Source organism: Triticum urartu, unplaced genomic scaffold (genome assembly GCF_003073215.2).
Source record: "Triticum urartu cultivar G1812 unplaced genomic scaffold, Tu2.1 TuUngrouped_contig_6939, whole genome shotgun sequence".
NCBI classification, from domain to species: domain Eukaryota; kingdom Viridiplantae; phylum Streptophyta; class Magnoliopsida; order Poales; family Poaceae; genus Triticum; species Triticum urartu.
In genome coordinates, this window is record NW_024117741.1 from 1 (window position 1) to 11,065 (window position 11,065).

The 11,065-nt window shown below is 43.6% G+C and overlaps 1 protein-coding gene across 1 annotated transcript; it reads left to right on the forward strand.

The window, feature by feature from the left end:
* Positions 1-3,755: 3,755 nt before the first annotated feature.
* On the forward strand, positions 3,756-4,523 carry LOC125531293 (pathogenesis-related protein PRB1-2-like). Its single transcript, XM_048695703.1, has one exon. The coding sequence runs from the start codon at positions 3,792-3,794 to the stop codon at positions 4,293-4,295; it is 504 nt and encodes a 167-aa protein (XP_048551660.1). The 5' UTR covers positions 3,756-3,791; the 3' UTR covers positions 4,296-4,523.
* The last annotated feature ends 6,542 nt before the right edge of the window (positions 4,524-11,065 follow it).

An 11,065-nucleotide genomic window follows, 5' to 3' on the forward strand; every position in this document is an offset into this window, starting at 1 on the left:
TACGGTTGTGGCTGTGACCGGCCGTGCGGACATGGGGCGGTGAGCGACCTTCCTGTCGCAGCTGCGCTAGGAGGTAGGGAGGGACAGCGATCACGGCGAGGGTTTGCCTAGTTGGACTCATTGACTCTCTATGAAACTTTTTTTTCTCACATAGGCGGTGGCAGAAAATTTGTAAATTTGGCCATCTTTGATGGTCGTTCTCTTATTGATTAAAAATAATAATTTTAATTAACATGATAAACTAGGCGATGAAAAATAATCAAATTGAGAGTTACCTGAAAGAACATGTGGTAACTCTGCAATCACCATAAAAGAGCTTATAAATTTTATGTTTGAACTATGTATTTTTTTTCTGAATAAGTTTTGTCTGTGTGCTATATTCATTGTTATGTGTGTATATGTGGTCAAATGACCTGACATGCATGTCGTTGTATGGATTTGCGATTTTCAAACTTTTTTGGTTGCTATAACTTTTCTTTCATCTCACGCCTTCACCGCTTAATTATGGTGTACTATAACTAAGTGTTTGCAATAAGCCATGCTTGTCACGGTTGTGACCGGCATGAGCACGTCCAGGTCAAGTCCATGGAGGGTGTGGGCATTGTCTGGGCATTGTGCGGCGCGTGTGTGCCCTCCGGGTCCGGCTCTTGTAAGGCAGCAGCTGTTAGCTAGAGTTGTGGGCTGTTAGTGCATGGCAATGCATGGCTGAGTTTGTTAGCCCAGGTGAGTACGTGCTAGTACTGGCCGGGTGATCCGCGCGTGCGTGTGTTAGTGGCCGGTGTGGCCGTGGCTGTGTGCGTGCTTAAGGCTATTTATAGATCCCGCGGTGTGTGTAGAAAAAGTAGAGGAGGTAGGAGAGATGTTAGTCTCCAGTAGTCTCTCGTGTGGGTGTGGCGTCGGAATGAGCCGAGCCTAGGAAAACTAGAGATGAGCGTAATCTCCGCAGGGACCATGGTGTGCGCCCGGTCGGCAGGAGAGAGAGCTCCTATGGGTAGGCTACGATCTGTTGCCAAACCTGGATATGTGCCCAGTAAAGTAAGGCCGTTCCTGCGGCCGAGGCGCCGTTCATGCGGCCGAGACGTTTGTGGGTCGGGAAAATCGTGTTTTCCATCTTCCACCTTCATTGGTGCGAATGAGAGATAGAGAGAGCTGGTTGGAGGTTTGTCCCAACACTAAAGACATACTTAAGCTATCATATTCGAGGTGCGTTTGGCCCATTACTCATCTTGTTAGTAACAAGTAGCATCTTTCCCGTCCAGATCCCTATAATAGCTAAATTAGTTGTGGATCGATGTACATTAATTTGTGGTATACAAAGAAATGGTGATGTGCTGTTTAGTCGTTGTGCTTGGTCGTTAAGCTACAAACAACATCATAGACCGGGCCACTAGTTTACAGAGAGTGACAGTCGTGGACTTTGTCTATTTCAACCATATTGAAGGCGCTACTGGCCAGTATTATGAATCTAATATGTAGCTAGTTGTTATTCTACCAAAGGGGCATTTTGCCTGTTCAGATCCTTATATACAGAAAAAAGAGGTGGTGGTATGTTGTTGCTTAGTCGCTGTGCTCAGCCTTTGAACTAGTCACGCATTTTCTCTTGTTGATTAGCTGACAATGTTGCATTTTCTCTACTTCCATCATGTTTAAGCAAACCTTCTCTTGTTACAGTCAAACACGATACTCTAAGCTACAGGCGTGTAGAAGTTGTCAAGGCAAGCTAATGGAGCAATGGATTAAACAAATAGTGCATTTTAATGTTTAAAAAATATCAAAGCATCTAAGCTAAACACGAAATGGTAGTCCTTATCCGATCCCTATACTAGCATCACACATTCACGTGTCTAGAGTCAACTCTAATGTTGCAATCAAATGATGTGATTAATTAACCATATTGATCTAGAATTTAATTTTCATATAATTCGATTTTCTTCATTGAAAGACGTATACATGGGGATGTGGCTGTCAATATAATTACATGTCTAAAGTTAGCTGGATTATTTGCTATCAGATTCTGCGTGTCTGTTTAGGGCAGAAAAATTGAATGAATACACTATGTATTTCGACTACATTGCGTTGCAGGGACAAGGAGTGACCACTATTATCTTCTCCCATCCGAACTTTTTTTTTTTGCGATTCAAACAAGAGCTTCATCATTAACTAGTAACATGATTACAATCTTGTCTAGTACACCGAAGGATGCTATCCGGCACCTGGTGAATCCAGGCACACTCCGGATTTGATTCAGAAGCAAATTTGGCAACTTTGTGAGCTCCTATATTTGCCTCCCTCTTAACATGGTAAATATCAAAACCACTACATCCTTCTACCAGCTCTTGTATTTCATTGATAATCGACAAGATGCTAGATCTATGATGTTTTCTCGATCTCCAAAAGGACACAAGCTCCTGAGAATCAGTCTCCATTGTTCCTTGCCGAATATTGAGAATCTTCATCATCTTAGCTCCATCTCTACAAGCTAAAGCTTCTGCTGTTAAAACATTAGGGACTGAATCATACCCTTTACTGCTCGCCGCTACTACAGTCTGAATCATACCCTTTACTGCTCGCCGCTACTACAGTGCCATCAGCGTCTCTGATTATGTTTTATTGGTCCTCCACTGCATCCAGGAATATCTAGGTGCTCCGTCTAGTTTTAAATCATGTTTGTTGTTTTATTGGTCGAACTCAATTAATTACCTATCTGATTGAAGTATAAGTAGTCGGATTGTTTCATTCCTCCAGGAAATCGATGGATTAGCTTTACAATTTGAATAGATTCAGACGACGAAATATTGGGATTTTCCAGGATTAGAGCCATGTGGAATCTTCAGATGAAATACAATGATACATTTTGTTATAGATGAGCTACATCCATCACAAATCAATGTTTCAATCTTGACATGCGTATGTGTGATGCAAGTAGTGGTACTCATGGTTACAAACAGCCTGGTTATATTCTCAATAAAAAACTACTCCGTTTACCAATGGTCAAAACGGAAGGATTCAAAGAGAGTTTTTGGTATGCTTCAGAAGCACTTTGGCATCATTCGTGGTCTTGCCGAGTATTGAAACTCCACGGTCCTAGATCACGATGCAAACATGATGCAGAGATCCTCGCAGCGAATCGTAGCATGGAGAACCGAACAGTTCATACCCGTACTCTTGGATGATCTTATTGAGCATCACTGACATCCTCATGGCACTTCATAGTTGTGGTTTTATCATGCTCTTTACTTCAACTGAACCCTTCTGTGTGTTTGAATTTGAATAATTTGATTTGTAAACTTTGAATTTCTAATATTTGTTAATTGTATGAACGTCAATTATTATGTTTAGATTTAATACCTATGAAAAAATATGTAGCTGAAATGTAGTATTTAAATAAAATTAGGAATATTTTGCACAAAAAAATAAGGGAGGGATCGGCTACAAACCACACATTTTTAGAGGAGTAAATAAACTCCTCTAAAATTTACTCGGCCATTTATATCTTAAATTATAGAGGATTGATTAGAGATACTCTTATGATGTAGGTAGTTCCATACTAAAACCCAACTCCCCGACCTAATTTACCAGCATGTCTATGTCTCGGGAAATTGCATGGAAGTAACTAGCTACTTCTTGTCATACGTATGAATGTTGCCACTTGTAGCTAGGAGCTGCAAGTCATGATACGTGCATCTCCTTGTTGCTTGTTTGCAATACATGGACTTTGTCCACGTCTCGAGGTTACAAATACAAGTCAAATTGCAGCGCTCTACATCGATCTCGAGCCACCACTTCTAGTCATGGCATCTTCCAAGAGTAGTCTTGCATTGTTCGCCCTGGCCATGGCCATGGCCGTGGTAGCCAATGTCTCGTCGCAGAACACCCCGCAGGACTACGTCAACCTGCACAATCGCGCCCGTGCAGCGGACGGCGTCGGCCCTGTGGTGTGGAACAACAACGTGGCCAAGTTCGCGCAGGACTACGCGGCGGAGCGCCGCGCCGACTGCCGGCTGGTGCACTCCGGTGGGCGGTTCGGGGAGAACATCTACTGGGGGTCCTCGCAGCGGATGACCGCAGCCAACGCGGTGAACAGTTGGGTATCTGAGAAGCAGAACTACCATCGCGGCAGCAATACCTGCGACACGGGCAAGGTTTGCGGGCACTACACGCAGGTGGTGTGGCGCAGGTCGACCCGCATCGGCTGCGCCCGCGTGATCTGTGACAGGAACCGGGGCGTCTTCATCATCTGCAGCTACGATCCCCCCGGCAACGTCCGAGGCCGGGGCCCTTTCCTCGCCAAGTAGTACGTGTGTTTGTGTGTGATTTGTGGTATCGTGCTTATGTGTGCGTGTGTGTGTGTTTTATAAAGCGAAAAAACTGTAGTGTGTTTCGAATATTTACGTCTACATATGTTATACGCAAATAAGCACAGTCACCGGCCTGCATGTGTCCATGCCCTGGCTCTGTGGTGCATGTAAATGTAGTCGACGCCCGGCCGTATGCGTCCATTTATATATTTTGTTTTGTTCAAATCTTGAAGTTAGGAAAGATCCAACACAGGCAAATGAACGTCACGCGGAAGCACTGCTGTGCTTTCCTTTCACGCGGATACATTATTCTTGTTTTTGCGTCCACGTACTCATTCGAGATTTCGAGGCGAGAGTTTGGTAGTATTTCTCCGTTTCCGCCCAGATTTAGGCCTGTTTTTTCTTTGGGTTTTCCTTTCCTTCCCGAGAGTTTGGTTGATTTCTTCAGCCCTTTAACGCACCACTCGTACTAGCTAGATGCCGGAGTCATTATGGGGTGACGCGGTGTTGGTTGTCAGGACAGCACCAAGGACATGGATCGACCCGGAACTCCACCGTGTCGCCAAGGACCCGTCAACTGTGAGGCCGCCACGACAAGTAGCACAGCGGTGGCAATGTTGAGAGTGCTGGCCAAGCACAGCGTTGTGCTGCGCCTCCGCCCACGGATTCGCGGTCTACACGCTAGCACGCAGACTGGCACGTCGAGTTCACCAAGTCACAGTTGAGTTGCAAGTCGTGCTCTGGAAGGTGGAGAAGGGTACAAGCGGTGACGGCGTTCTGGCAGGAAGTACCGGTGGGCGGAGCGGTTTGCCGGCTGTGCGGTGGCTGGCTAGACAGGGTTGAAGCACGTAAAGTATTCATGCATGCCTGCATGCATTATCCTGCTATACGGGGTTGGGCAAATCGACTTCCATCATTTTCTTCCATGTTCTTCTAAAAATCGACTAGCGCTGGATACATGCCCGCGGGCCTCCTTATATAGCCATCTATTTCTGCATCATGATTCATGCAAGTACTTTTCTCTTTTTTGTTTTTCACATAATAGACATGTTTTCAACTTCAAACTTTGCAGCACAACAAAGCTTTCTCACAGGAGTTCTCAATGCCGGAGGAGGACGGTGGGGAGGGACTGTCCTCTCAAACCTCTATTTTATGTTAACACTCTCCCTTGGCCACGCGCATGCGGACATGACCGAGACACCTCTCCGGTCAATAACCAATAGCGGAACCTAGATGCTCATATTGGTTTCCACATATTCTGCGAAGATCTTTATCGGTCGTACCGTAATGACAACATACGTTATTCCCTTTGTCATCGGTATGTTACTTGCCCGAGATTCGATCATCGGTATCTTCATACCTAGTTCAATCTCGTTACCGGCAAGTCTCCTTACTCGTTCCGTAATGCATCATCCCACAACTAACTCATTAGTCACATTGCTTGCAAGGCTTATCATGATGTGCATTACCGAGAGGGCCCAGAGATACCTCTCCGATACTCAGAGTTAAAAATCCTAATCTCGATCTATGCCAACCCAACAAACACCTCTGGAAATACCTATAGAGCATCTTTACAATCACCCAGTTACGTTGTGACGTTTGATAGCATACAAGGTACTCCTTCGGTATTCGGGAGTTGCATAATCTCATAGTCGACGGAATATGTATTTGACATGAAGAAAGCAATAGCAATAAAACTTAACGATCAACATGCTAAGCTAACGGATGGGTCTTGTCCGTCACATGATCCCGTTCATCAAATGACAAGACATGTCTATGGCTAGAAAACTTAACCATCTTTGATTAACGAGCTAGTCTAGTAGAGGCTTAGTAGGGACACTGTGTTTTGTCTATGTATCCACACATGTATCAAGTTTCCGGTTAATACAATTCTAGCATGAATAATAAACATGTATCATGATATAAGAAAATATAAATAACAACTTTATTATTACCTTTAGGGCATATTTCCTTCAGTTGGATGTGTCGCAATTTGCATACGGTGTCGAAATTTGTTCAAACATGGCATGGATGCCTACAACGGGCATTCCCACCAACTTACAAAAGTTAGACTTATTTCAAGAATGTCCAAAATTAGACCATATTTAATGGAGGGTGTCCTGCCAGAAGGCACCGTCTGAGAGCGCGTAGTTTCTTGACAACCTTGGAATGACCCCAAGTTTTTCTCATGACCTTGTATCTCTAATTCGAGGCATCATGCCAAGTAGTTTGGGTTTTCGACAAGTTTTGCATTTTCTGTAGTTTTCTTGATAAAAAAATGCTCATAAATGACCGGACCTGTCGCAACTTGCATACGGTATCGAAAATTATTCAAACATGGCATGGAAGCCTAACATGGTCATGCCAACCTGTTCGCAATAGTTGGGGTCATATTAAAAATGTCCAAAAATAGTTCGTTGTTTCGCAAATACCAGGTCGATACGAGTGAACATGGGCCTGCCCATTTTAATCTGTTCATTGCCTCTGAGATGCCATTTTTTGAAACCTTCTAGATGGTTCCAGGTCAGTTTTACCGGTTTGGGAAAAAGTTCATGAATCATTTTTTAATTTTTTTTCCATTTATTTTTTTTCTTTTCCAAAAATTGTAAAGTTCATAAATTTTCAACATATTTATTTATTTATTCATATTTCCCAAGAAGTTTGAAGAATTCGAAAAATAATCTTGTTTTCAAAAAAGTTCAGAGTTTTAAAATTGTTTGGAATTCAGTTTTTCCCATTTTAAATTGTTTTTCGGAGTTTCAAAATGTGTTCCACTTCCAAAAAAATTGTTTGCCTTTTCATATATTTTTCAAATTTTAAACAATGTTCGCGTTTAAAAAAAGTTGCGTTCAAAATTCCAAAAATGTTCAAATATGTCGTTGTTCATACTCTCCCGGCCCGGGTATATTGGGCACAATGACCAAAACTCTAGGACCAATGCTTCGTCGCGTGGGAGCTCAATACGGGTAATTCTCACCAGTAATCGCGGGCGATTCGTTTTCCTTTTCTATGTTAATTAGTGCCCGTAATTATAGCTGCCACAAAACTCACGCTAATAAAGGCTGCATGCCATGCATGCTAATCTGTTGTAAAAGCAAGCGCCTGCACGACCGATTCCTATTAGACTAGTCATAGTGGGGAGTAATTTAGAGTAGTAACATGCATATGTTACTAGTCTATGTTATTACCTTGACAGTGGGTGGTAACATATGTGTTGTGTCATGCATCATTTCATTTATTAGGTTGTAGACTCATCTTTTCTTGATATGTGTGATGTATCACTAACTAGCTATGTTACCACATGCCTCTCTTTCTTCATTAATTACATGCCACATTATCTATTTTGCCTAAATGAGTGTGATGTTACACTGTATGTTACTCCCACTGTGGATAGTCTTAACGTCGCAGCCCTTATCTCGCCATGATATTTAATACTGCATGGCAAGCTTCCTAAACTAGGACAATAGTTTTTAAATTTCTGCGCTGCTAATTAGGCATGGTAGCTTCGTTGATGGAGTGGTTTACCCCTCTGTGTGTGACCGGGAGGTTCTGTGCTCGATTTGTCCTTGGTTGTCTCGGTGCGGGAAAAGACCATCCTATCCTTTGTTTATAAAGGGGTATAAAGAGATTTCCTCCATTGATGTGTTTAGGGGGTTGTATCGAAGAAGAAGTGGACAGAAAATCTGCTAAGCAGCAAACACGCGTAGATTGATGGCTAACAATGGCGCCGCCGCATCCTATCACTTCCTGCACTATCCAGCAACCCCTCAGTGCGTGTTGTGCCCTCATTTACGGTGACGACGGCCGGTCCTCTCGGTCCGGCCCGGGCTGGAGCGCGGTCGATCCGGTCCCTGAAATCAGGACCGCCCAGCTGGTCAGTATGGTCCGGTCCGGTCCGCCGGCAGCTCGGTCAGGGACCGGACTGGACCGGACCATGTCCGCCCTTAATTCTAACACGGTGTCATGGCAGTCTCAGGTACCTAACTAGACATCTCATTCACTGTCAAGTTCTTGAGTCGATTCATGGAGACTTCATCCAGCGATCACCTCACATCTGTAGAACACTTGTTCCGCTACATCGCCGACACACTGACGCACGAATGCGTGTATTGTCGTGGTGACGAATAAACCTTGGTCTGCTGCAACGACTCGGACCATTGTGGCGAGGTGGACTACATGATTAGCACACGTCAGCTGTGTTGTTCTTCCTCGAAGACAGTCCAGTCAGCTGGCAATCTCAAAAGTAGAAGGTTGTTGCTACTTCTTCGTACGAACCGGGGTACATGGTGGCGGCAACGGCCGCATGCCAGGGAATCTATTACGCGAGGATGAAATTCAGGATCGGACCAGTGCGGCTAGGACATTAGAGTTGATTTTTTTAAGGTAAACATTAGAGTTGATGCAAGTCCATATTCATACTAGGAAACTGTCGGCTGGCATGTACATAGTTTGTCCTATAATAGGACTAGTCTAGTATACAATATAGCAATCAACTACATCCTCTGTTTCGAAATATAAATCTTTTTAGAGATTTTAATATAAACTACATACGGAATAAAATAAATAAATTTACGCTAAAATATGTTTATATACATCCGTATGTAATCTATACTGAAGTCTCTCTAATGACATATATTTAGGAACCGAGGAAGTACTAGTTAGTTATAGTGTACGTGAGCAACACCATTTCATCTGTACGCGAGTGTGTTCGTCGCATGTACTACCTGAAGCAGCAGCAGCTGTTTGCTAAATCTAGTAGTTTGGCTATCAAACTCAAGTTTGGATTCCTTTCCTTGCTTCCATTCAGGTTCACCAAACCAGTTATTAGAGTAACCCCAGCCGCGCCCCCAACAAGCCTTCAAAGCGTTTTTTTAGCGCCGGCGACCGAAAATCGGCCCAGTCGCACCCTCAGGATCTCATTTAGCGCCGGTTTGGGCCGAAATAACAACCGGCGACCCCGGGCCGAACCCAAGCGCCCGGGGGTCACCCGAGGGCGCCAGCAGAAGCGAAAAGGGGCGTGGGGCCGCTCTGTCGGCGAGAGAAGGCCCTTTTCCGGCCGTTTCCTCCCGCTTTCCCCCCTCGGCTTCCCTCTCAACTCCACTGGCCGCTGTCTCTCCGACTCCTTCTGCCGTTCTGGATTGTGCTATTGCTGAGCTGGACCGACTGCTTAAATTAAGCAACAGAGAGCTTAAATTAATTTTGCAAAATACTATTAATAGATCTAGGAAGAATTGGTCTAATAAACATGATGATGCATTATCGGCTTATAGAAATGCTTATAAGAACCCTATGGGGATGTCTCCGTATAAAATGGTTTACGGAAAAGCATGTCACTTACCTCTTGAACTAGAACATAAGGCATATTGGGCTATTAAAGAGCTCAACTATGGTTTCAAACTTGCCGGTGAGAAGAGGTTATTTGACATTAGCTCACTTGATGAATGGAGAACCCAAGCCTATGAGAATGCCAAGTTGTTTAAAGAAAAAGTTAAGAGATGGCATGACAAAAGGATACAAAAGCATGAGTTTAACATAGGTGATCATGTTTTGTTATACAACTCTCTTTTAAGATTTTTTGCAGGAAAGCTTCTCTTTAAATGGGAAGGCCCTTACATTATCGAGGAGGTCTATCGTTCCGGTGCCATAAAAATCAACAACGCTGAAGGCACAAATCCGAAGGTGGTAAACGGTCAAAGAATCAAACATTATATCTCAGGTACTACCATAAATGTTGAGACCAATATAATTAATACCATAACACCAGAGGAGTACATAAGGGACACTTTTCAGAACGTTTCACACTCCGAAAAGGAATAGGTATGTGGTACGGTAAGTAATCCGACTCCAAAACGTTTCCAATGATAATTTTACTCCATTTTGGAATATTTAAAAATTTAGGAAAATTAAAAGTTTTCCGAAAGAGATACGAGGCGTCCACAAGGGTGGAGGGCGCGCCCTACCCCCTGGGCACGCCCCCGTCCTTGTGGCCACCTCGTGTGCCCTCTGGACTCCATTTTCTTGCACGATACTTCTTTTGGTCGGAAAAAATTCATTATATAATCTACCGAAGGTCTTGACCACCGTACCATGACAATATCTCTTGTTTTTGTTTCGAGCTATTTTCTGCCAGATTTTTCAAGGCCAAGCATCATGTCGTCCCCCTCCTCCAACAATGCGGGCGACGATGCTTGGCTAATGAAGATAGCTATGAAGAGAGAAGAACTTGGGAAAACCAATGTGGGAGATAAGATCAAGAAAGCCACAGAAGATCAAGTCCCGGCAGCCGAAGAAGAAGACATCCTTCAACCATACTACAATCATCTTACCCTACTGAAATTTAAGCTTTCAAGATCATTGAAATAGTTCGTGTGCAAAATAAATATCTCACTCATGAAAATATTCTGTTGCAAGAGCATATCACCACACTCAAGCGCATTATTCGAAAATTAGAGAATCTCCTACGCTCAACGTGTGACACAACTACATCAACAACTCCATCATCACCACCTCCGAAGAAAGAGACATAAATCCATGGGTATGGGCACTCCCCTTGGCAATTGCCAACCTTGGGGGAGGTGCCCCGGTATTGTATCACCATCACATCTTTATATTTATCGTTTTTCTCAGTTCGATCCTTTTGGTTATATCTTGATCTAGTAGAATAAAGTTTTAGTATGATCTAGCTTTGAGATTTGCTTTATGTTCCCTCTATGTAATCGAGTCCGTGAGTTATATATAATAAAGAGTAGTTTTGAGTTGAGGGCTTT